Source organism: Acinonyx jubatus, chromosome D3 (assembly GCF_027475565.1).
Source record: "Acinonyx jubatus isolate Ajub_Pintada_27869175 chromosome D3, VMU_Ajub_asm_v1.0, whole genome shotgun sequence".
Classification (NCBI taxonomy): domain Eukaryota; kingdom Metazoa; phylum Chordata; class Mammalia; order Carnivora; family Felidae; genus Acinonyx; species Acinonyx jubatus.
In genome coordinates, this window is record NC_069392.1 from 89,962,323 (window position 1) to 89,988,874 (window position 26,552).

Here is a 26,552-nt window from a genome sequence, read left to right on the forward strand (position 1 = left end):
CTCCGTAAAACCATTTGGCAGTTTCTTATAAAGTTAACCATCTACTTCCCCTATGATCCTGCTTTGAGTGGTGGAAGGAAAAAAAATATTTTTGGAAGTGATTTTTTTTCCTAGTATGGGTCACCATTTTTGAGGGGAAAAAGTAATTTAAGTCTTAACTGCAAACTTACGTTCATGAGAAAACGCGTCCACCAACGTTTCTTCGCAGCTCAATTCATAATCCCTAAATCTGCAAACAACCCAAATGCTCATCAGTGGGAGAAAGGACAAACAAAATGGCGCATCCATCCAGGGGAACACCACTCCCGCCATAAAAGAGAACAAATTTTGGATGCCTGCGACAGCTCAGAGGTATCGCCACGGCGCAGCGCTGAGCAAAAGACGCCGTTCTAGAAAAGATTTCCTTCCGTGCGATCTCATTTATGTGACATTCTTCTAACGATCAAACCACAGCGAGGTGAGCAGGGCGGCACGTGGCAGGAGCCGGGATGGGGGAGGGGACGGGTGTGGCGTGGGTACGACGTGGACGCAGTTGGGACTGTCCTGGGGTGCTGTGGCCTCACAGCAGCTACACAAAAGCCCACCTGGCTGAAAATTCGCAGAACTGGACGTGGCCAACGAGCGTCACTGTGGGTTAGTATCTAAACCAGAGGAGACCCGTCTAGCGGGGGCGGTCACGACCAAGCCCGGCGTTGATGGCTACACGTTGCCCCTCCTTGCTGGGCGCCTGGTCCCAGAGTCTGGCCTTCCCTCCACATGCAGCATCTCATTTCCAGGCCCGAGCTCTTGCTCCCACGGCCGCCCTTGCCGCGAAAGCCTTCACCTTCCACGTGTCTGTCTCCTGAGCAACGCGGTCCCTTGAGGCTGCAAGACCTCACGTGCCGTCGGACTGTTCTTTCTCCCTCGGCATCTTACCCCTTCAGCTGGATCTCAACTTTGCGGCCTCGGCAGGGAGCACGCCGCGGGGGTCGGGGAGGCCCTGGCACCAAGGCCTGTGTGATTCGAGCAAGCCGTGGCGTGCGCTGGGGCTTTGATTCATTTGCTCACATGAGAAGCCAGACGCCCTGAGGGTCTTCCTCCTAGAATATTACCACCGGGCCCCTGAAGAGCAGCCACGGAAGGAAAATCATTCTCCAGGGAGGTTTATGTCTCAGGGCGTTTCCTAAGACGCTAGACCTCGTGTTTAACCTCCTTATTTTTGGATCACTAACTAAGGAGCTTCTGCGGTGAGCACAGGAAGAAACAATGAGAAACACACCCTGGTTGTCATGGTGATGATGCCCTCGCGCAGCGGTGGGGTGGGGGTGCCAGCTATATCTGAGCCACCCGTTACATATGTCTCTAGTTGTGGTCAAATGTACGTGAAATTTACCGCCTTTGCCAGTTTTGAGGGCACAGTGCAGTGGCCCACCCACCTGCAGAAGCTTCTATTGCCCAAGCTGAGACCCCGTGCTCATTAGACACTAAGTCCCCTCCCCAGCCCCTGGCACTCGCCCTCTACTCTCTGTCACCACGAACATGACTGTTCTCGGTATCTCATCCGATTTGCCCTGCTACGTCTGGCTTCCTTCACTCAACATCGCGCCCTCAAGGCTCACCCACGTTGTCGCTAGGGTCAGAATTTCTTTCCGAGACTTTCAAGGCCGGATAACGCTCTATCGCACGGACATGCCGCATTTAGTTTATCCGTTCACCCGTTGGCCAGCACTTGGGTTGCTCCCACCTTTTGGCCGCTGGTCCGACCAGATCTGGCGAGGCTGATGTGGTCTGGCCACATTTCCGTGGCCTCCGACACCTGGCAGAAGGGACGCCCAGACCCAAACTCCCCCACCTCCACAACGCGAAGTGCAGCTGCCTGGCAGGGAGTCTGAGCTCGAGTAGGGCACGCACCGTGACGAAGGCCTGTGGGCTCTGCTGGGACGAGGGGCCCACCTGCGGCTGGAGGGCTGTCTGGGCTGTGAGGCCGAGGCCCTCGAAGCCCTGCCCTGGCTCTGCTCAGGCCGTGGTCAGAGCACGGCACCTTTGTCCATAGAGCAGCGGGAGCCCCTGGGAGCCCTGCGGAGTCACTTGAAAGATAGCGGGGTTTGGTTATTGGTCATATTTTAGTCTGTGGGGAGCCTTAGCCCTCACCGTGAACAAGGGGACCTGTTTGCTGGGGCAGGACGGGCGGGGAGGATGCTAGGTCTGCAGGAAAGAGGGGCAGCTCCCCGGGGCACGAGGGTGACCTGTTGGCCCCACGGTCCAGCTGGGGCCAGGCCGGGCAAGGGCATGAAGGGCGGGGGCCAGGCGGCGGCCGCTGAGCGTCCCCTGTGGAAACCCTCCGAGTCTCGGGCCACTGACTTGTCCGGTTTCCTCCCTCAGTCCCACTGGCCCACTGGGCCGGGGCTCCCTAACAGGGGAACGGTTTTTGTCATTTAGTTTTTAAGACACACAGTAATTCTCTGATGAAGAACTTTTGTGTTCACTAAGGTTGAAAAGAAAAGGAGGCCAAACTGTTAACATTTTCCAGTTATTTCTCAAGACTGCTGTGTCCTCGCCCGCGTCTACCCCGTCCCGGGAGCTCGTTTCCTCCGTAGGAGGTTAGTGGGCAAAGGAGGGCGTTCGAAGGTGGGCCACGGGCTGTGGGTGAGGGGCAGGGCAGCGGCTCCCCGTCGGCTGAGAGCTGAGACGCGGAGACGGAGGCCGTGGGAGTCCCACCCCACGTCCACAGGTCTACACCCCAGGCTAGGCCATCTCAACACGGTATCCCCGAAGCATGTGCCGCTGGACATTTTGGACAAGCGAAATTCGAAAAAAAGAATCTACTGAAAGCATTTCGGCTAACGGGCAAAATAACGCACACTCATATAAAGAAGTCAAAATTTGAAAGGTTGTAGAAGAAATTCTACCACTTAAGGATGACCCTCATTTCTCAGTTTGGTGAAACTATGTTCAGACCTGGCTTAACACGCCTAAACACAGCCACGTGTAGGTGCCCTGAAACGCGGTCTCAGAATGCACGGGTGCTACTGTGTTCCTTTTTGTTTTTTTTTTTGTTTGTTTTTTTTTTTTTTGGCATCATGACCAATAACACAGCAACTCCTTGATGGCAAATAACCTCATGCTGAGAAGTTTTAAACACCATGGGAGGGAAGCCAGGGGACAAAGAGCAACCATTTCATAAATTTTGGGGGTAAACTGCTTTTTCCACTAACCTCCTGTCATCGTGTTGCTTTTGAAAAACAAACAGGATTTTCCCCCCACTTGGGATAATGTCCGTCACCAGCAGGGGGAGCTCATGTACTGGCTTCCAGGCCCCTTCCGTGTTCCGTCCAGACGTCGGGAAGGGATTTTTAACTCTTTTCCAATTAGCCAGGGAGCTGGGAGTTCTTAAACTGACAAGTAATAACAGGAGATTAGTTTCCACCTGACACATCTGAAGATCAATGCACATCAGGTGGGGTAAAGATTCGTTCGTTTGAATACAGCCCCCGGCTCCCGAAAACACGGAGAAGACATTAGTCTACACCACGTTTGCATTTGGATTTGATTAGAGACCAACTGATGGGAGTCATTCCCTCTCAGAAGAAAATGGTGTATCTTGAAAAAAATTAATATCACCGTGCCTGGGGTTTTGTGGTTAGGGAAAAAAAGTTCTGGTTCTTTCTTTCTTTTCTGAGAGAGGAATTTAAAGTCGAGGGAGTCAGCCATCAGCATGTCAAGGAAGGGAATCATAGTGAATCCGTGTCTCCTGGTGGTCTGTGTGCTCGGTGCTCTCGGGGCCTGGGCCCCGAGATGCACCTGTGTGTCCCCTGTTGCACCAGGCACAGCCCAGGGAGACTCGGGTCCCCTCCTCTCACGGGCCGGGCAGGGCCTCTCATGCCTGGCCTTTCTCTTCTGGACGGGGGGTGTTGCATGAGTGCAAAGGCGGAGCCGAGACGGTAGTGACAAATCACTAGATGCACGCGCACACATGAAGACAGCTAGAAGATCACCCACGTGTAGACCAAGGGCTTTGATTAGCCACGTGGTTGATGAGGAGCCCGTGTGAGGATCTATTCTTGCCGGTGTTTTACAGCCCAAACTTCACATTCTGGTGCGTCCAGCCCCCTGTCCCTGACGGTCAAGAGTGTTCACAACCATGCGACGACTCGGGATATGTTACAATATTAGACCATCTTTCAAATATCATTAAGTGTGGCCCGGCTTCCTGCGGATCACACGCGTTGACTAACACTACATTCGGTCCCTCCACCGTTTACTCTGTCATGCGCTAGTTCGGGGGACGTTGGCCCTTGGAACCCAGTGCGGACCTGACAGTGCGTGTGGCTGGTATCAGCTCCGTCTTTCCTACATGACGGACAAGAAATGAGCTCGCTGCTCCTCACACCGGGCTCTCTCCCCTCAAGCCCCGGTTGGTGCCGAGACCTCCGACGTGCTCCCGGTCTGGCCCGTCAGCCGGCTCGGAGCCTGTGAAGAGAAGCCCGGAGCCGCCGGAGACCCCTTGCAGCGGCCTCACTCTGTGCTACGGCCCCTGACGTCCGGCGACGGTAACGGCAGGGACGCTTTTCTTGCTGGCCACTTTCCCCATTACGTAAGTCACGCAAGTTCCAGGAGTTTCTCCATGTGTCCCCCAAAGGATTCGATTTAAAAAGGGAATTAAGAGAGCGATTGCACTTGCTTTCAAATATGGGGCGTATGATTCTTACGTTCACCCTCGTTGTTTCTGGACCAAAAATGTTGCACGGCACCCTCTGAACCAGCCACTCCATTTAACAGGTGTGACGACCGGTACCCGAGCGGAAAAGGCGTGTGCCGGCCCGTCTCCTAACTTGGGAGTCCGGGGCCCGTGCCTGTGGGGTCGACGTGGGACAGAGGCTGATGCTCCCGACCTAACACTCCTCACGGGCTAGCCGGACGCCCCAAGGGAAAGGTAAGAAAGAAGAATAAAATTTTAAAACCTGGAGGTTTATTTGGTTTATTTTTGTTTAAGTGAGGAGACTTACCTTACGTTAAGCTGTGGAGGTACGATGGGCTAGAAACAGAAATGTTCTCGTGTATAAGGAAAAATTAATGCGTGTTGATGGAGACAGTTAGAGGTGTCAGCTAATGCCCGGAGCACTGGGGACCCGTGCCCTCCACTCGTCCCTCCAAAATTGGTTCCTGCTTGTTTTGGCGACCGTGATGGCCGGGGACAAGGAGAGCAAGTCTGGTTAATGAAGTGGGATGTCTCTGCTTCGTTGTTGGTATAAAGGCTGTGGTTCTATGTACCGAAAGCTAGAAGCCAGTTCGCTCCCACTGTCCAGGGGAAGTTATGGCTCCACGCGAATGATGGTCTCATCCACGTCATTCTGTTTTGTTCCTATCACTGAAACCAGCCCACCAACCAGCCGTCCAACAGACCAACATATCTTGGATACTTACTCGTGTAGCGGACAGGGTCGACAACACGGAGCGCTGCCCATACCCACGGCGTGGCAGGGAGGACACTTACCGCTTAGGAGGTTTCCCCAGACATCTTGAGAGGGCGGGAGTAAAGGAATGTGCCCTTTGCTTTTTACCCCCAGAGAAATCTTTGCTTCTGTGGCGGTCTCAGAAAACTCAGATCCGGGGAGCCGCGTGGTTAATCCCTTTCCCTGTTTGGAGCCACGGACTGTAATGGTGTCATTATTGTTCTGAGTGGCCCACACCTGAGCGAGACTTGGAATCAACACAACGGTTTTCTCTTGTGAAAGTGGTCATGAGTCCTAATACGCTTCTGCATACGATGTACTTTATACTTATGAACCGCTAACAGTTTACTACGAAACCTGGATACTTTTCTGCCCCTTCTCTCGTCCTTCATGCTTCTTCCACGGCGTGTCCAAACCCTTTACGTCCACAAACAATCTTGCTTAAATGGTTTATCCTCCTGGAGGACTTCCTGAAAGACTCCGTGCCTGAACAGCCTCCTCTTTCTATCCAAGACTCTTCCGTATACCTGCCCGGCCACACCTATTTCCTACCGTAAAACTGGCCTGTCCGCCCCCTCCCACCCCGTCCTATCGACCTCGGGGAGGTAAGGACCGTGGCATCTTCCTGTCCCCACCGTGGCCACTGGCCCAGGTGCCGACCCAGGTGCCACTGAGGTAAGTGTTATTGAATCCAGCGTGTGCATCAAGGGGCACAAGTTTGGGGACGAAATGACAGGTCCAACCAAGAGGTATTCGAGGCGTCACCTTCGTCCCTTTCAGAGCGGGTCCCGGTGTGTGGGGCGGAATCCCCAGGGGCGTTGCTCTGATCCACACATCCCAGATGCCCACGGCCCCCGGGTGTTCCCAGAAACCACCGATGGACACGAGGTTCTCCTACAGCCCGTTGGGCCTCACTCACTAGTTCTGTTCACGTACGTTTTCCAGAGGAAGCAATGATGCCATTTTGTCCAGACTTCTGCTGTGCCTCGGGAGACAGGGTTAGTTTGCGTTTCCGTTTCCGTTGTTGGCAAAGTCAAGGCATTTTAGATTTTGTAAACCGGAGAGAGTTCTTTTCCGTCCGGATGATATGTGCAAGGTGCCCTGTGCAAGTTTAAGAATATGTTTGCTCCTGGATTGCTGACTCGAGGGAGTTTAATTAAAGCTGCGGCTTCTTCCTTTGGCGAGAGAGAGAGAGAGAGAGAGAGCTGTGCAGTGGCAGCGGATGTCTCTTCTTTATTTCTGGAGGACTTTACAGGCAGACCTTTGATCCAGATGGAAATTCTAGGTTACCTGGCGGTTGTCCCAAAGCGGCCTTCTCCGCGGACACTGGGAAGTCAGAGAGCCGGACGGTGCGGGCTGCTGGCAGGAGAGTGGTGCGGGGGTTTGTGCCGTTCCTGGCGTTCAGGAGGGACTGTCGCTTTGTCCCGTGATCGGAGGGACCAGCTCCAAGGTCGGCAGAGAATGAAGCTGTGGGAAACTACCCCCCGGCCCGCCTCCCCTGCGGGGACGGCTCTCCCTCCCTTGGCCGGTGGTGCGGGGCTGAGGCCAGAACCAGGATCTCCAGGAAATGAACTGAAATGCGAGCCTGAGGCCGTCACCCTGGGCGCAGAGAGACGCGGCCAGCCTAGTGTCGCGGCCCGCGGTGCCTGGTGCTCAACCCCCTCGTCCTGGGAAGTGGGTGCCTTGGAGGGGAGGGCGACGGAGGTGGACCAGGGGTGCCCGTTGGGGCGGGAAGCGGTTCCCAAGTTGGGGAGAAATGGTGGAGAGTTTGCCAGCCTCCTGGGCTCTGTCTCCCATCAACGAGCTGGTGCACCCGGTGCCTCACGGGCGCTTTAGTGAGGAGTCCGCGTGGGAGCGCGTCTGCGAGGACCAGCGTGTCATCTCCACCTTGTCACAGGCAGCCCCCCCCCCACCCACTTGCTGCAGGAAACCGGGGACGGCTCGTAGAGGAAGGAACCGGTGGTCTTCCCCGCAGGAAAGCTCCGTGCTGCACAGCTGGGGCAATGGGCGCTGACCAGAGCCGGAGTCCGGCTCAGCTCCGTTCTCTGCCGCTTCCCTGCTGGCTCCTCCAAAGCGGTGGGAGGCAGGGTCGGAGGTCGGCCCGCACCGCTCTGACCTCTGCCCCTTGCAGACACACATGCTTAATGACCTCAGTGTGTCCAGCGTGCACGGTAGACTCTTCCTGGCAGGAGCATCGGGCTAGCTTCCCGGAGGACAGAAGCCAAAACAATTTCCCTGGACGTCTTTCCTGGGCTTGGAACCCAGTTGTCTTTGTGCGCAGGTTGTGCACACGCATGTTCGGAGCTGCGGGGTCTGGACTGTCTTCTTCGGAAAGAAAAGGCAAATTGCAAGATGCTTTCCGGCAAGTAAGGGCCGTGGGCCCCCAAGGCGGCTTCAGTGGGCAGAACGGACCGCCGGCCCCGCTCTGGGGTGAGGACATCCAGGTGGCCTGCGTGCCCCCCCGTCCCAGGGGCTTGGTGGGCTCCCGGTCTCCACAGCTAGACCTCCAGCGCCCGTCCAAGGCGCAGTCGTCGAAATCGTTCGACTCTGTCCGAGCCGTCTGTCCGGCGACGATGAAGAAATCGGACTCAGGAAATGCCAAGGAGGAGCACGAGGGAATCTCTGGAGGCCTCCCCGTGTGCGTGACGAGCGTTCTGTTCCTAACAAGCCTAGCGCACAGGAAGTCATGCCCCGATGGCTGCCGCCTCAGCAAGACTGGAGTCACCCCGTGCGGCTACAGGCGTCCCCGAACACCGCCACACCATCGTCCTCAAAGGAACGTCATCTGACACTCTTATTTTCTGGTCGAGAAACTGGGGTCTGAGGGCAGAAACCGGTGAGCCCGAGGCCAGAGCCGGTGAGCGGCAGAGGGGGGCCTGCGGTTGCCGGGGCCACCGCGTGTCCCTCCTGGGCAGCTCAGGCCTCGTGCGGCCGAGGGGCAGGGCTCCCGGGCTGGGGCGGTACGTTCGCCCCTACTATCTCGCTCCATTAGCACGGGATCCGCACGGTGTGGGCAGCACTCGTGGCTGCTTTCGCTGTTGTTGATGCTTTAAGGTGAGGACGGGAGCCCGGTGGTCAAATCAGAGCCACAGCCCGTGTGTCTGATTCGTGCTCGGCGCTTTTCCGCAGTACGAAGTCTTTGGTCCCTTAAACCTGTTGCGCGTGGTGGCCACCCCTCACCCTCTCCGGCCCCAGAGAGGCCCGAGGGAACGGGAGCTGGAGAGCAAGCAAGAGTGTGTGCCGTCCCCTTGCCGCCCCTCGCTCGTCCCCGGGGCCCACGTGGCGGCCACACGCGGGGCGCTGGCTGCGGGACCAGGTGTCCCGCGTAAGGCTCGACACACCCACGGCACCCTCCGGCTCTGGGCGTATCCCGCCCCTCTTTCATCCACGGGCCCTTGCTTCACGCAGTGATGCCAAGACGGGGACCCTGTGCAGGGCGAGGTGGCCGGCTGTGCAGAGCGGGACCCCCAGGAGAACAGGATTTGCTGTTCCCCTCCACCGGTGTGCTCCCTGCTCCTCTCTTGGAATTCTTGCCTTTCCGACCTGCTTTTGGGTTCCCGAATACGATGCCCTCCTCGTCAGCTTGTAGCTCCCCCTCCTCGCCTGCTGTGATCACGCTCCTCCCTGGAAAAGTGGAGCTCTGTATTCCTAGAACAGATGTCGGGTCTCCTGGAATCCAAGAACTCCTGGTGGAGAGTTGGCTCTCAAAGGCCGGGGGCAGCGCTGGGACCGATCTGCCCTTGGATGGGTTACCTCTGATTTCATGGCAGTTTTCCTAGGCTTTCCCATCTTTCTTGGTGTATTTGCAGAGAGGCAGAGAGATCGACCACGACAGAGAGAGAGAGAGAAGGAAGAGTATTCTGGAAGGTAGGAAGGCAGTGCTCATCGACCCCGTTGGAGTTTCCAAACCACAGGGGCGGGAAGGCACTCTTGGTTCTGAGAGCTGAGAGTCAGCTGTTCATATTGTGGTTTCATCCAGCGGCCTTCCTTCCCTCCGCAAGCCTGTTTCAAGTGCTCTTGGTCACAGATGCTCAGACAAGTGCATTTTGAAACCGTTTAGTGCCGCCCTTGCGATCCTTCCCCACGGCGGGTGCCGTCAGACCTCCAGTAAACACACCCACCTTCTTGAAAGAGTAAGGAATCCCAAGCTGCTGGGGGAAGACATTCCAAGTAACGGGAAGTTCTTGCTCAGAGAGAAGACCCCAGGTGGAGAAGAGCACGGGCCGCCTGCTGAGGCCCTCTCTGCAGAAAGGGGGTTCCGGGCGGCGGGTTCCGAGGTCCTCAGACCAGGCCGCCCCACCTTCCGTGTGCACCTGATGCACAAGCACCTCCTGAAAGGCATTTCGCGTCCTGAGCACCCACCGCGTGGATCACGGACGCAACGGCCCTTGGAACTCAGCCCGTGAGGGGCCTTCGGGGTCAGCGAGGACTTTGTCGAGCCCACAGGCTGGGTCTGTGTGGCGAATTTGCCCTTGGTTTCGGCTCAGGCTCTGTCTTGGAATTCCCGTCACTTAACAGGCGTGTGAATACGTACACAGTCGGCCGGTACTTTCCGTGTTTTAACAGCCTTCTCGTGTACGTCCTCCAAAGCCAATCCCAATCCTACTTGGACCGGAACGGGGTCTCCGTGACCGAACAAAGGATAAAGGCAGAGGAGGACCCATTTCCAGGAGCCTGCAGTGCGTCCTGTGTGCCTTACGACGTGTCCGCGTGGTCCCGCAAAGATGCTGTTGGGCAGAATGTTTCTTTCTTTCAGGTCAGGTTTTTTTGACGGATGCACAAAAGTCAGTCTGGGGTGAGGACGTGGAGGAGAGGGGTGTTGTTTTCTCTCTGCCAAGCAGTTCTTTAAAAGAGGAAAATCAACATTCCGTTCAAAGTGTCTTGACATGACCTCAGGAGCACAGCCCTGTGTTCCTCGACTTTGCATCTGGGCGGTTCCAGTGAAGTCTCGGCCTCTCCGTGGATCCGTCTGCTTCCGATGGCAACTGTCTCCTCAGCGGAGGAGAGAATGAGGCAGGGAGGTGCCGGGTGGCGACAGGGTGAAGGGAGCAAGCCAGCCCCGCCAGGGGCTTCTAACTCCGCTGTGGGGCTCACTGTTGTCCCATCACACACGCTGCTGTGGCTTTGGCACTCCGGTGGCTTTGCCGGGTGTCTGGGACCACGCACCTCCCGGGTAGGGTGTTTGCTTTGACCGAGGAGCCTCTGAGAGAGGCCTTTCCAAAACGAGTGGAGCAGGAGCTGAGATGCCGGCCGCCGCGTGGACGCTCGCGGGTGGGGACTCTCCACACGCACGTGGGGACAGCGGGCTCACCGTCCTGTCCATCGTCTCCGGGCCTCGCTTCCCCACCTTCTGCATTCTCCCAGGTGAAAAACTCAGACATCCGGGTCTGGCGCCCGCTGGAGGCCTGTGGCTGCCAGCTTGTGTGTGGGCCGCCCCCATGAGCAAGGAGCAGTGTTACTCCCGCCCGACTTAGGGCCTCCTCTTTCCCGTTGCCCCCCTGCCAGCCAGACGCGCCCGGGGGCTCTAGGCGCTGCAAGCAGTAGAGGACAGGCGGTGGCTTGTCCTTCATCCCAGCGCAGGCTCAGCCGAGCCCGGGCGGGGACAGCGACCCGCCACCTGACTTCCCAAGGGCACGCGTCACGTGACAACCCAACTAGCGAGGGCTCCACGCGTGTTAGGCGCTAGTTTCCAAGGGCGGGTCGACCCTGGCGCGCCGAGGCCCCCGTGGCCTTGTGGGCTAGTCCGCTGCCCCGGCCCCGCGGCCGGCCCTGCCCCAGGCACCTGCGCGGGACCCCACTTGCGGATTCAAAGGCCCCTGGAAGGCTTTTCTGCCACCACGCCTTTCCTTTGCCTGCTTCCCCTCAGGGGCTGCCCCACTCGCTTTGGCAAAAGTGACTTCCCCACGCATTCGCGACCTGCTGTGGCCCGGACGCGGCCCGTGCTGACCGAGGACGAGGAGGGTCTGGCAGGGTCAGCGCGTCTTACCTGGTACATGTTGCACAGCCCGGGCTGGCTGCGGGCATGAGAGGGCACAGGGCTCCTTCTCTGCTTGAGCCAGGGCACCTGCCGGGGGACACAGAGTGGCCGTTGAGTCCACGAGGCACCAGCGGCGAAGCCCCCAAGTCCTCCACCAAACGTCCCCTCCTGACCGGGCTCGGCAAGCCCCCGCGCGGCGAGGAGGGTTAGTGGGGGATGGAGGTCAGAGGGAGACGGTGCGAGGATGATGGGTGCTGGCCGCCAAGGGCGCGGGGCGGGAGGAGACGGCAGGGAGAGAAAGGAGCGAGAGGAGAGATTCAGGGGCGAGGCTGGGGCTCCGGCCCAGTCACGTGAGCAAGGTTTCTTAGCGCTGGTCGTGGCGGGCCCAGCCCTGTAAGGCTTCGCACGGAGGCAGCACGTTCCGGGCGGCGTGATGCGCTAACGGGCTTTCCCGGCCTGCGTGGGGCGGGTGCCCGTAGAGGCTTCTTCCCCGTAGAGCAGCTGTGGCCGCTTCCATGCGGGACGTGCGGTCGAGACCACGCCTGCTCTGCGGGGGACACAGGGCGCCGGGAAGTAGTTCCGAGAGGAACGCGGTGGCCGAAGTCAGGCCAGGCGACGGTGCGGGGGTCACGCTCTCTGACACGTCTCCTGCTGCCGAGACCGAGGAGCTTAATATTAACGTAACGTTCCTGGACGTGAGCTGCACGTTAACCTGGACTCTGAGCGCGATCGCCGTAAATCTTCCTCAGTAGCGTTTGCCTCTAGTGTCGCGTTCTCCCTGCTCTGTTTGCTCCAGGGAAGTACCTGCGTGGCATGCGATTTTGAGTGGTGTGCTTGACAGTATTACAGGACCAAGGTAAATGGCCTGCAGAGAGGTCCTCTTGTCTGTGCGTCGCAGAATGGTGTGTGCGTGGGTGAGAGACAGAGAGAGGGAGACACACAGAGAGAGGCTGGTAGAGAGACAGAGAGAGACAGAGACAGAGAGACAGGAAGCTGGTAGAGACAGAGAGGCAGAGAAGCTGGTAGAGACACAGACAGAGAGACAGAGAGAGGCTGATAGAGAAACAGAGACAGACAGAGAGAGGCTGATAGAGAGACAGAGACAGAGAGACTGACAGAGAGAGGCTTCAGAGAGAGGGAGAGAGAGGCTTTAGAGAGAGGGAGAGAGAGGCAGGGAGGGAGGGAAGGAGCCTTACAGTGGTCAAGAGACAAAATCAACGTAATAGGTTTCAAGAGATGTCTCAGGTTGGCTACAGATTAAATGAATGTTTTAGAAACAGGTTACCAGTTGGTTATGTGTGGAAATGAACAGTGGTTATGATACACAAGAATGTTAGGACACTCTAGAAGTATTATTGCAAAGTGAGCACACGGGGTTTCCAGAGGCAACTCTGGGGCGAGTCTGGGCTCAGCTCTACGTCCCACAACTGATCCTCCCCCGCGAGAGGGGATCTTTCTGTTCCGGTAAGAAGCCCTGGTGAGTTTAGTTCAGGGTCCTGAGCACTTAAGAGGAAGGCGACTGAGTATTTGGGTTCAAGTACGTCTGGGAGGGTACGCCTGGGGTGGCTTCTGACTTGATGAGGCTGGGTTGTCCCCGCAGGGCGTGAAGTGCCTCAGAGGGTGGCAGAAAGGCAAGTCTGTTACGCCCTTGGCCAAAAGGCAAAGGAGAATTCTCCAGTTCGTTTCCCCCGTTTAGGACAATGTCCCTTCTTAAGGACGGGGCTCAGCTCCTCGAGCTGTGTCAGGTGGCTGGGGGGGTCCGTGTCAGCTGCCTCCGTGGGCTGCTGGCCACGCAGCTCAGGGCGGGGAGGCTGGGGGGCGGGACCTGCCTGGCTTGCAGGAGACATGCCCCCCCCCAACCCCACACCTGCAGGAGGGGAACGCGGCTTCCTCCCCCCTCTGCAGGCGGTGCTCAGCCTGCTTCTTCTGCACAGGTGTGGGCAGGGGTGCAGCCCACGGGCCTGCGACGATGGCAAGAAGGGCCCCCGAGAGGAGCCCTCGTTCCTGTGACTCTCCCTGCCCATCAGACTTTCTTAGGAAACAGAGGAAGGCTCCAGACACCTAAGGGTGTGGTGTAGACGTGTGGAGAAACGCTTACTATGTGAGCCAGAGTTTGACCAGAGATTCTCTGGTGGTTAAACGCCCTAGACGCTCCCGGGAGCTCCGGAGAGTGGGGTACGCTCCCTGAGATGTCAAGTCAAGATCTCCATCACCGGCCAGAAATTCCTGCCACCAAATGGCTGATGTTTTACCAAAAGGAAAATCAATAGATGCCCCGTATGGAAATGAACGTCGAAGGAGGTGAGCATCTCCCGGCAGAGGTCGTTGGAGAGGTCAGTGCGTCCAAATTAATCACATTCTTGCTCTTGTGCCTCGTTCATCCACGACCCGACCTTATGCATGACCTTCACACTCGCCGACGCCCCCCAACGCCAGACTGCCCGGGTTCCTGGGACCCCCTCGGACGTACCCTCAGCGGGGCACACAGTCGCTCAGGAAGTGCTGCCCTGGGGACTGTGTCCCACACACACAAAGGGGACCGGAGTGTGCTCAGTGCCCACGTCTGCCCACCCGCGTGGGACAGCACTCCCAGACACGCACTGCACACGTCGAGCAGAACGAGAGCAGTCACGGCAGAAAGACTGGGACGCTTAGCTGTCTGTCCGTGGAGAGAAAAGAGTAAACGAATGTCTGTGCAAAAGCACACGAGCGAGAAAGAGACCTGGGTGTGCACAGGTGGCAGGTGCTCGCACACTCACCTGTTGGCTGTCCCATCAGGGGACCACAACCACACCAGTGATGCATGTAGTGAGGGAGGGAGGGAACCCGGAGGAGGCAGCTTAGGAAATTCACGAGCAATTAGTACACCACCGTTGGTCTGTCAAAATGTTTAATGAATGCATAAAAAGGAAGAAATGTCTATAAAACAAAAGTTCATCACAAAATCAAACTGGCATACAATCACCAGAAGGCAGTCAGCATCGAACCCATCAGCATAGTGTACAGACGTGTGGCTTGTACAGAGGACGTGGCAAGGCCCCCACCGTCCTAACTCAGGTCCTGCCCGCTGACACCAATGGCCGAGGACTCGGGGGCAGGTGCCACGCGGCCCGGAGGACCCAACACACATGTCCTACCACGTCCCTCCTGCCGCCTCTGAACACCACACTCCCCACGAGAGTACAGAACGTATCTACACAACTGGGATATTACGCGAACAATGAGGAATTGAGCTACGGCAGAACTAAAATGTGTTAAATGAAATTAAAAGGCAGCAAACAGGATGCGGTGATTAATCTACAAGACCGATGACACGCCATAGCAGTAAATGACAAACGGTCTTCATCCCATACAACCAAAACTAGAGGCATACACATCATCCTCAGTGCTGAACAACGGAGAGCAGGTTATAAACGGAGCCTTGACAGTGAATGCAGAAAGGCAAGATCATCAGTGCAGGACCGACTTTCAAAAACTCTTAAAATACAGCGGTATGGAGAAATCCGCGATGGGCATGTTCTGGCTGCATTCTTACTTGGGAACCGTCCAGGTGTTACGTCACCGTGTCCAGCTTAGATTTTCATCAGACCTCACCTCTTCGAGATAAAAAGGAACATGGACAGTTTCCAAAGCTAACGGTCAGGGCCCGAGTGGCCGCAGCCCCCGTGTGGGCACGTGAGGTCTGACGGGGTGGGGACGGCAGCGGGTGGGGAGGGACAGCTCTGAGAGCCGCCCTTCTCACAAAGACCACATGCATCTTAAACTTTGTCCTAAACGCCTGTCCGTTCCTCCCAGGACCCCACGTCCCAGGGCGTTGGAAAACCTGTCCTTTAAAGGCAACAACACGGTCCTTCTTTCCTCCTGCAACAAAGGAACGTGTTCCCCATGAATACACTTTTCATTTGTGGCTCTCAAAAGAATATGCCTCCTCAAGGAATTTATAATGCACTTTCCCTGAATGTCAACGCCCCGGCCATCCGGGGTGGGTGGGTGTTGTCGGTGCATTCCGAGGATTGGGGAGGTGGGGGCAGGAGTCCCACGTGGCCTCAGCAGGGGGAGGGGCACCGGAAGGGCCAGAGGCCAACAGCCTCCTTCCCAGGGGCCATGCATTCAGTCTTGCATGACTGTCCCATGAAAAACCTACTCCGGACAGAGTAACTGAGTAACTGCTTCCCCCAAACCCACACGGTGGGGGCAGGCCGCCACTCAGACCTGGGGGGCCCCTAGCATTCCCCGTACCTTACCCAACGACCCCGGCAGCGACAGACGGTGGAAACCTGAAATGGGCTTTTATGGATGATAATTGGGCCTCCGGATTCTCTTCTTTTCTCAAGCTTCAACCCAAAGACCTTTCAATAAAATGAGGGCTCTCCTGATTTATACACAGAGCAAAGCAAGAATAAAAACAAAACCCAAAAAGAACCCCTCAGCAGCCCAGGCCAGTAAGGACCCCAGAATCCTAGGGCCATCGTGGGGGTGTGCCTGGGTGGAGAGTGTATTAAGCGCACATCTGCAGTGTTTAAAAGCAAACAGAGGCCGCAATAAAACAGGGGTGTTGAAAACACACTGCTTTCTGGCCGGTGTGCCTGGTAAGCACTCGAGTAAGTATACACACCCAAACTCCCAACTTTTTCTCCGGCATCAAAAGGCAAGGCTGTTCATTTTTAAACCTTCTTTATTCAACATTCAGCAGTGAACAGGGCTGACACTTCAGAAACTCTAACACAATTATTTAAACATTGTTTTTCGTTTTTAAAATCCTGTGGAAATATTGTCATTTCTCTGGGTCCTTGATAATCTAGCAACCCTATTTTGCAAAGCTGGGGCCTACTTCTGAGCTGAATCTTTTCTTTGAAAGTATTAAAGAGGAGGAGAGCCTTAAAGCAATAAAGGTTGTGATCCTACATAAAGGAAGAAAAACGTGTATGCGTGCACACACACACACACACATATACATCATTCGGAAATAGAGTCACAATGGTTGATATAAATGCATTCACAATTTTATTTTCATTGAAGCCACAAGCACTGAAATGAAGTTTGTTTTATAATATATGCTATATAGCCATTTAATCTTTTCTGCACACTTCAAATACATTTTTTCCTGTTCCTTGAGTTCAGCAGAGAAGCTTATGGTTCCAGAGTGGCTGCATGCATACGGGGTGCTTAGCATCATAGCAAGGCTTCATTGGGCAGCCAGAACCTGGTGTGGTCAGACAGCTGTGCTCGAGAAAGCACCTCGGACTGAAACCAGCATTCGAAACAGATCAGAGGACCGACACTTTAGGGTGACGCGAGACTGCCCCAGAGTAAGAGCGCACGTCTCCAAACACAGACACTCAAAGAACCAAGCAGAAGACGAACTCCGTCAGCACGTAGGATGTACCAAGTGTTAGTCCCAAGAAGGCATGACAAGAGCCACATGAGTGGCCTCGCCTCGGGGCAGGTACCAGAGAGAGACATTAGCAGCGCCCGGGGCCCCGCGTGTGCAGCGAAACTGACCGCGTGGTTCGCACGTGACCGTTTCACGATCACCAGTCGTTTTAAGAATTGTAGTTAGAGATGAGAGCAACTTTTAGAAGCTCCTTTAGAAACCGCAGGTCGGGGTCCCTGCTCCACACTTTACCCAAAAGCCTCTTGACGTTCCCAAGACCGAGTTCAGAACAAGAACAATACGCAGCCAGGGCAAGACCTACGGCGTGTGAGTTCTGTGCGCCCGGCCAGTAAACCCGGGCTTCTTTGAAAACACCCTCTCCTTCCGAAATGCTCAGCTATGCGCCACCCCAAAAAGGCATGTGACGTGCTATGTGTCTGCTATGGGAAAGCCACTTGGGATTTGGCTCTTGGATGAAACATGAGCACGGATGACCCAGTGACAATCCAGTCCAGGAGCCACCGCTGGACATGGGAGTATAATGGGGGCCTTTTGTCTCGTGATACAATTCTCATCTACAGAACATTTAAATAATGAAACTTCACAGATTCTAGATTCAGGCTAGTGGAATAACAGAATAATACAGTTGTGATTCATAGGCACACTCAACCCTCCCGCCCCCCCACCCCCACCCCTTGCCCCCAAAATAACTCAGACAAAAGACAAAATCTGCTCAAGGCGAATTTAAATCTCGGCTTTGTGCGAAAGTCCTCAATCGCATTATTGTTGCAAGACAACGCGAAGCTAGCAGTGCGGACTCCAAGAAAAACAAGCACGACCCAATGTCGAACCTGAAAGCGGGGGCGCAGGAGGCAAAGCAGCCACGAAGCCCCCAAGCATGAGCCACCAAAGAGCCGAGAACGCGGTGCCCTTCCTGCAGTGCCCACACCAGGCCACCCTAGAGATGCCTGATTCGGAACGTTCTTGCAGCCCTGGGCCACATCCCGATGGCATCCCTTGGGAGGAGGGGAAAGAGGCTGAGTTGTGTGCCAACATGGCAGGCGGCCCCCCGGGCCCCTCCCGCGGCCGGGGGGGCACGTCCAGCAAGGACGGCAGGTGGAAAGCGGAGGGGCCGCACCAGCATCTCCCCTACGGCTTAGCTCACCTGCGCACTCTCCTTCCTTCTCCTTGTCAACTACAGTGGACACACGTTCTGTGCACCCCTGTTACTCCTCAGAGCTCACCTTGCCTGAGCCCCGCTTGGGCACACCCCTGTCACCGCCAAAGAAGCGCCCGAGGGAGTCAAGGATGCCCGTGTCTCTGTGCCTCGGGAGGAAGCCGTGCCTGGCGTGATCCATGGCACTGGCAGATGCCAGGTACTTGGAGCCGTGCCGCTGGGAGGGTCTTTTCTGTGACGCCATCACATCGAGGCCCTCGGGAGTGGCTGTGCTGTCCTCTTGGATGGTCTGGAGCTCGTCTGACTCCGAGGGCCGGTCTTTGAAGGTGTTGTCCTCCCTCCCGGGGGCATCTCGGGAAAAGAGGCGGATCAAGTGGGGGCGGCCCCCTGGGTCAGCTGGGTTGGCGTCCCGCCAGGCATTCTTTGGGTCCGCTGTGCGCTTGGAGTCTGTCACCGCCGTGTCCTGAGAGGGGGCCCCATTGTTCTGCTCCACATCTGCCTCCCCTGCAAACAACAGTGAGATATGAATACGGGCCGTGCAAAGCGGAGCGGGGGACAATGACGCTTTCTTCCAGGGCTAGTGTCCTACCGAATCCACAGGACGCGCGAGGGGCCATCGAGCTGCATGGCAACCCCACCTCGCTCGGGCAGGACCCGACCTGGACCGAGCGAGCACCCTACCTGCCGCTCTTGGGCCCCGGGACTTGCCTCACTGGCTCAAGGTTTGGCGCCCCACATAAAGAGCACCCCCGCTTCCTGCCGACGTGGCCAATCCCCCTTGGGCGCCGCCTTGCCGCGTTTGGAGAGGCCAGCACCGCAGGCACCTTAGTGGGACGTTGAATCTCGAAAATTCCACTGGTGCATAAGCTAAGCGTGTCCGGGAGCATTTATTTGACCAAAGGTATTTTTAGCATTCTTGATAAACATGGAACTTCCCACATCTTTTTGCAATTCATGCCTTAAAGAAAGGGGGCATTTAGAATTCTTCAGTTTGAGATTCCACAAGAGGCCTGTTGCACTAGAGAACTGCTTATTCAGGACATTTTCATTTGGCTTCTCTTCTGTAAGTGGCCACGACTGTACACTTCGAAGTGGGAATGGTGGATTTCAAGCGGGATCCCACCATCTCATAGCTTTGTGCACACACACGAACGCAGCGTTTCCTCCCAGAATGGCAACGCATCCACTTTCCTCTCAAGTTGTAGGTTAGGTTTAAGTGCACGTCCACTCCAGCCCCCTCCACCTTTTGCTACTTATCTATAGAAAATGTGGGTTTCCTCACGCTTTTTTATAATGCTCTCCATCCTTCAACCACCCACTAATCTGCTCACTGCCATCTACCCAACGGCAGCATCCATCGTCTGGCCACCTACCTCTCTATCCACCCGCCAATCCGCCCGCAGACCATCCACCCAGCTCCCCACCACCCATCCAGGCACTCAGCCTCCCTCCCGCCCACCACCAGCTCCCCAGCCACCCGCCCAGCCACCCCGGCCATCTACCCACCCAGCCACCCAGCCATTATTTGCTGAGGACCTAGTAAGCGGGGTGCACTGTGCTAGGCGCCTGGTTTGCAGTGATGAACATCTGGTCCTTGTCTCAGGAACACTGATGAGAATGAGTGTCATGAATTGAAGTGTCCCCCCAAAATGGCGGGTCCCCACCCTAAACCCCAGTAGCTGTGAATGCGAGCTTTTTCAGAATAGGGTCGTTCGTAGACACCTACGTAAGATGAGGCCCTACTGGAGGAGGGTGGGCTTAACCAATGGCTGTTGTCCTTGCAGAAAGAGGGGGCTCTGGATCCAGACACTGCCACACCGGGAAGAAGAGGCCACATGAAGATGGGGGCGGGGACCAGAGTGATGCGGGAGCACCGGCCGGTCAGAGACCTGGCGCCCACCCTCCCCTAAGCTGGCAGCCACGGCACAGCCCCGCGGACGGGCTGAGTTCGGATCTCCAGCCTCCAGAACGTGAGCATGGAAATTCCCGTTGTTTGAAACCACCCAGCGCGTGGCGGTTTGCCCTTCGGCCACAGGACACCAACATAACGTACAATTTCGTGTCAGCTGCTGATACGGAGACCACAGGGCAGGAGCAGGGGCTTCAGGGAGGCCCCTCGAGGGATGGGATGGGTGGGCCCGGGTGGGGGCGCCCCGGCGGAGGGGAGGGCACCCAGTGCACAGGCGGCAGGAAGAAGGGGCTGGGTCTGCAGGTGCACAGGTGGGGGGGGGGGTATGCTGCCCACGGGAGAGATGGAGGGAGTATTTGAGGATGTTTGTGCATCTATACGACACATACTTTCACAAACACATCAGAAACAGAAGGCGAACGATTCCACTGTCTTTCAACAAAATCCCGGCCGTCAGGAGACGGTCCCGTGAATGACACTCATCACACGGTTTCTTGACCTGTACTTCCAAAGTAGAGTACCTCACTCCCCACGTCCGTGCTCAGTGTTTGCCAGTGACAAAGTACAAGGCAGAGCCCGGAACCCGGGATCACCGTGACCTTATCCAGGCTCCTAGGAGACAGGCACGCAGGGTCAGCTGTGCCCGATGCCTCAGAAACTCGTCCCTTAGAGTATGGCACGTCCTTCGGGACCCCTGATGAAATTCAGCTAGGTAGCAACACAAGTATTTTTACAACGTATGTACTAAATGTACTAAATGGCTCGCGGCACAGTAGCAACATGAAAAAGCAACGTACAGAATCCTAGGGCCGCAAAGCTGTCGATTTTCGCAGGGATGGGATGCTAATTTATAGGTTGCCACAGAAATAGAGTCTGATTTTCGAGCTGTGCCTTATATTCTGTGGTTAATATAAATTAATGCAAATGCGGGAGAGAAAACAAAAGCTATATTGTACATAATTAAACACATTAACAAAACACAAGCGCATCTGAATACTAATATTTGTGTAACAGTTGGGCCTTGTGTCCCTGAATACGGCTGTTTGTGAGGGCACAGAGAAGGCGTTCCTGTCCTGAAAGGGGCTTCTCTGAGCACACAAGGGGCACGGGGACACTGAAATCTGTGATGTGCAGCATTTTGGGTAGGGACAAATGCAGTTTTAATTTGTCAATTAATATCAGCTTTCATCGAATTACAGCCCAATGTAGTCTTTTTATTGAGACTTGAAGTGTGGAGCATAGCAATTTAGGGCACAATTTGTAAGCCATGGACCTGATTCTACCAGAACATGCACTTACAATGCTCTATTGTTGTTCAAATTCTACACGGATTCGCAATACAACTTTTTTTTTTCTAAAGCCCACCTCATCTAAATGCTAGAATGGCCCCCAGAAAGCTTCGGAGGGGAGACGTATTGGACTTTTGAAAGTAATGCTGTTAAAATCACAGAATGGCTTCCTGGAACATCTCTGAGAAACAGAGACATCACTCACTCGAGAGTGGTTTCTGGAACAGAGACACCCACCGAACCAGAGGGTGATTTAGGGGGAGGCGGTGTGTATTGCTGGAAGAAACTCAGACGTACTAACCACAGCAAGTCTCCAGCTGAAGGTCCCAGTGGTCCCGCTGATCCCTGTGTGTCTGGCTCCTTCCCAGGCGGGGTGTCCTCAATCCGGCCCCCCTGGGTGATTTCTTATTTGACTGACTGTAACCATCTTCTTCTTTTCTTTTTCTTCTTCCTCTTTTTTTTTTTTTCTGCCACTTTATGCTGGGGTTTTTGCTTCACCATCACTGCTGGTCCCAAGGCCGTGGGCTTCTCTGGTGGGATCCCACACTGTACCCAGGGCCGCTGGAAGGACCGTACAAGGTTTCACGGTACATGACCTTACTTGCCCCCCGATGTCACGTGCACCAAGGACAGACTCGCCTGCCTGCTCTTCCGTTTGCCCTCCACCGTGTCCCACATGTGTGCCCCCCGTGTTGTTTGATCTCTACGCATCCCATGCGGTGCGTGGTTGGCACTAGGTGCCCAGCAAGATCACAGCCATGCCGATGTGAGCTGGGCCATTCCTCCCAGAGGAAAGAAGTCAAATCCCCGCCTCTTCTTTGCTAGAAGAACTTCGCCATTGGCATCGCTGCTGTTAAACTGTTTTCTTATATGCTTATTTTTAAGTGAAGATTTCCCTTCGGTCCTGAAAGGCCCTGCAGCAGGGTCTAAGCTCTGGCTCGGAAACGAATTTCAGTTGTATCATCTGACTCTTTCCGGCTACGCAAAGGGTTTGTAATAGTCTAAATGTAACCCGTCAGCGTGGCTCTGAGGTACCAGCATGAGGAATTCAGTCTCCCGGCTCTATTCTTTCATCAAGTCCAAATCCAAGTTTGTGCGTCAGGCCTGATTGCTCGTGATGTCCATGGTTCACTGAGTGGGACGCACCTGACGAGCTCTGGGACCGCCGGACCACAGCTGAGCCCGTGGACAACAGAGAAACTGCCATCGCCGCATGCTGTGGACAGCAGTATCTGGAGTCAGGGCCAGCGAGGGCCCGAGGTCTGCAGGGCGCAGCGGAGAAGGACCCTGCAGACCAGCCTCAACCTCTCCGACCGGACGATGGCTTTGGGCAGGTCGCTGAACTGGGCGTCTGTGGTGATGACGTGGGACGATATGGCTACGTTCTTGCCTCAGATACCCTTTCAGCAGCACGCGCTAGGGTTTGGCGAGCTGAGTTTTCACCCAGGGTGGCCGCTCCCGTACATGCGGCTGTCCCCAGAGAGCCCGGGACAGGAGGCCTTGGCTGACCGTGCTGGGTGTCTTTTACGCATTATCAACAACCCTAACAAGCAGGTAGTTCTAGGATCGCTTTTACTCACATGAGGAAACAGACACGTAGGGAAGCTAAGTAGGACTCACTGGAGGACACAGTGTTAATTCCAGGTCTACGATCGGAACACCACGGCTCCGGGCCTTGCTCGGGGTCTCTTCCGGCCCCGACGCCCCGACGGGCCTTACCTGCAGCTGGGCTCTTGCCTCTACGGGGAGAATTTAACTGCACACACTTGACCGCTAAGCCACGTGTGGGTCACAGCTGCTGAATGGAGAGGGACAGGCGTAGGGGCGGCAGAGGGACCTCACAGAAAGCCGCCCGTCCCGAGCGAGCAGCTCAGCCAGCGCCCCCACCTGCAAACAGGAGACCCACCGGAGGCACCCCGCGGGCTCAGTGCACCCTGGGCTCCGGGAGCTGTTCAGGCATACGCAGAGGTGCCTCCCTGCACGTCCCCTGCTCCCCCCGAACCAGAGCCCGATATTCCTAGGATGGGCTCGGATGAAACTGAGGACGAAGTGCATATTGTCCTGTATTTAAGTATCACTGCATTTAACGTGGAACATACCTCGTCTGTTCCACTCCGCCACACCCGTGGGAATCACAGCTCATGAATAAGTTCCATCAGAACTGCCCGCGTGTGCACGCACATGGGAAAAAATACAGACGTCCAGGCACACCCCAGACCCCATAGGTCGGGACGCACGGGATGGCACCCGATTCTGCTTTTTTAACAGGTCGGGCGAAGTGCCCAGTCGGTCATTCTGAGGACACCTCGGCTCACCGTGTGACGATGGCACATCCCCTCCCCCCACCCGCCCCTCCACCCCCTGCTTCCACTCACAGACCACAGTCTCTGGGAGGAGAGCTTAGTCTCGGAGACTAAGCGGAGCATCCTAGGCCCGCTGTGTGTCGGGCCCTTTCCCGCCGTCGTTGGGCTGGGGCTCGGCACTTTTCGCCCCTTTGGGTTGGCTTGAGAAGGTGCACCCCCCTGCGTGCTGAGTCTGTTTGTGGGGCTGAGGTGATGAGACGTTTTGCCAACATTGAACTTAAAACTGTGCCCTATACGCTCATCCCACCCAAACCACCGCTGTTGGCTTATTTTACATATGCACACTCCTATCTCCACCCCAGGCAGAGGAGGCCTTGAGCCCAGCCCTGGTGAGCGGCCTCCTGGAGAGGTCAAGGCTGGGAAAGCATTAGGAAGCCTGGGGTCTGCATCAGACCTGAAATTCAGATCCAACTCCCCACCCCCCACTCGCTGCAAACGTCCCAAACCCCACAAGTTGCACGGCCTCCACGTGGGGCAACCACTACAATTTTCCCCACAGAGGGGCTTTTGTGAGCCACCCCTCCGTATTTTTTCTACACAACATCCATCAACTGTTTGGGCAGAAAATAAAATTTGTGCATTCATTTTGAGGGATCAGACTGAACTGATTTCATGCATCTTCTTACCTTGGTTTGAAAAGCACCTGTCCTGGGGCACCCAGGTGGCTCAGCTGGTTAAGTGACCAACTCTTGGTTTTGGCTCAGGTCATGATCTCAAAGTTTGTGAGTGCGAGCCCCACATCAGGCTCTGCACTGGCAGTGAGGAGCCTGCTTGGGACTCTCTCTCTCTCTCTCTCTCTCTCTGCCCCTCCCCTGCTCACGCTGTCTCTGTCTCTCTCAAAATAAATAAGTAAACTTAAAAAAAAGAAAAGCACCTGTCCTGGGGGGAGATCTGGTCAGGTCTATAGCACAGAGTACAGGTCAGGCTTGTTTGAGGTGTTTGAAGTTCCCATAAGTGAGCAAACAACCACAAAGCCACAGCTGAACTGATTTGATGAGTCTGTCCTCCATCACAGGGTTTTTTCACCCAAGGAACTAGGATTTTTCCTGGCTGAAAAACACAGGTTCCCAGCTTCCTATCCGCACCCCCTCCTTGTGGGGGCCCCAGACACAGACCGGACCCGGACGGGGTCTCGGAGACCCCACGGGAGGCCTTGCGGAATCTCTTCCTCCGCGGCTTCCGTGGGGCCTGCAGTACAGACAACTAACGAAATGGTGATATTCATAAAGAAAAGACAAGCAGCTAAAAACGCACGTTCCCAGATGCCCAGACAGCAGTCGGCATCACCCTGCTGTCCTGTCCTTTATTGTGCCCCGCGGACAACCTTGCAGCACCTGCGACAAGGCAGGGACCCCGCACGGAGGAGGTTCTCAATGGGGCTCAGTCACCTTCCGGGGCCGGAGAGTGCATCCGCACAGCGATGGGGACACTTGGTGACTTTCATCTAAATACACAATGGCAGAATTCAGAGGCGCTGTATGCGCCCTTGTCCTGGTACACTGGACGGTTTTCTCCTAAGTGATTTGCAATCTGGTTTTCTAGCTTATGGTTGCTTTGGGAAGTATTATCCCCACATAGGTCCATATATCCAAATGCACCAATGTGTCCTGTTTCTGGTAATTGTCCAGGCTAGTCCTTCGTTCCCAACTCAAAGCAGCAGCATGACCGATTAACGCCCATCATTATGGAACCCACACAATGAAGGAAATATTCAATTACTGGGTCTTTGGTTTCTTGTTTTTAAACTCACGCTTTTTTAGCTTGTACTTTCTTCCCCAGAGCTTTTCCTCATCGGGTACGTTAGAGATTCCTGAGACTATTAAGGCCACTGTGCAATCTAGAGAACCACAACTGACCTGATTTCGGGTCCTCTCTTCCTGGGACGAGTTGCCATAGGCAAGCAAGGGCATGCCCACCCAAATTCACACGCCAAGTTCACGTCCTTCAGAGCGGGTGAGCTGAAGTCACACAAGGGACTTCTCAGGCTAAAAGGTCTTGAGATGCAGAGACGGCTGTAAGGGGCTCAGGAAAAGCTACCTAATACTTCGCGCCTTTGCAGAAGAGCCCCAACCAATAGAAGGTGGCCCTGCCTCGTACGGCCTGGGGAAAACTGTCGGGAAACACAGGGCTTGAACTGAAGCGACACCATTAACTCTCCTCCACGGGTCTTGTTAAATTCTGATCCTCTGTTCGCTTCTGTTGGGGGCAGGCGGTGTGGATCTCTCTGTTCGGGACTTTTAAGGAAGGCAGCTTTGCAGATGAGCCCACGGCCTCCGGGAGCACGCCTGTCTGCCCGCCGACTGAGCCCTGCCCGTCCGGCCCCTCCGGCCTCCCGCGCCCGGCCTCTCCCAGCCAGCCCATCGGTAACCGCTCAGAACGCCAGCTCCTGGGGCTCCAATTCCCCCAAGCGCAGATTCCAGGAAAGAACCAGGAGGCAGACACCGTTCCCTTTGCTTAGACCCGAGGCTGGGCTACAGTCGCATTTTCACTCAAAGTATGAAATCAGTCATTACCGGAACAAAATCTCCAGGTTGCTTTTCCGTAAGGGTGATGTTTTGGTTGTTGTTGCTTGTTTAAATTTTTTTTTTTCTTTGCCTCGCCACTCTGGGCCTGGAGGTGCGGGACCCCCTGCGGTGTCCCACCACCAGCCCATCCCACGGGGAGAGTCCAGGTGGCAGACTCTCCTTGGAGCCCTAACGAGGACCCATGAAGCTAAGAGCACTCTGACAGCCGAGAGGCGAACGTAGAGCTCCTCAGACCCTCTACAGCCAAGTGCAGAAATAAAACCCGCGCGTGTGTGAAGGGCACACGATGTTTCGTGGCGGGTGCTTGGAAGCAGATGCTGGGAATAACAGGTACAGGCCTGGCTGCCCCACCTCACCCCTACCCGCCTCCAAGCGGGGCCAGGCAGCCTTCCCGGGAACGGAGTCGCTGGGGAGCCCGTGCTTCCTCGCCTAAGGCCTGAGAGGCTGAGATGGGGGGTGGGGCTCTGGAGGTAGGGGCAATGTGCCCTCCTCCACCTCCAGCCGGA

The 26,552-nt window shown here is 55.8% G+C and overlaps 1 protein-coding gene across 5 annotated transcripts in view; it reads right to left on the minus strand.

Moving 5' to 3' along the window:
• The window catches only part of MBP (myelin basic protein), a 117,494-nt gene that overhangs the window by 14,607 nt on the left and 76,335 nt on the right, over positions 1 to 26,552 (minus strand). For 3 of the 5 annotated variants that reach the window (XM_053206054.1, XM_027069205.2, XM_027069203.2), the window contains 2 exons: positions 18,028 to 18,464; positions 11,419 to 11,496 (listed from right to left, as the gene is read on the minus strand). In XM_053206054.1, coding sequence (XP_053062029.1) covers positions 11,419 to 11,496; positions 18,028 to 18,464 — 515 coding nt within the window. Of the gene's footprint in view, positions 1 to 11,418; positions 11,497 to 18,027; positions 18,465 to 26,552 lie in introns of those variants that run through there. The other 2 variants (XM_027069206.2, XM_053206053.1) reach the window with 1 other exon arrangement.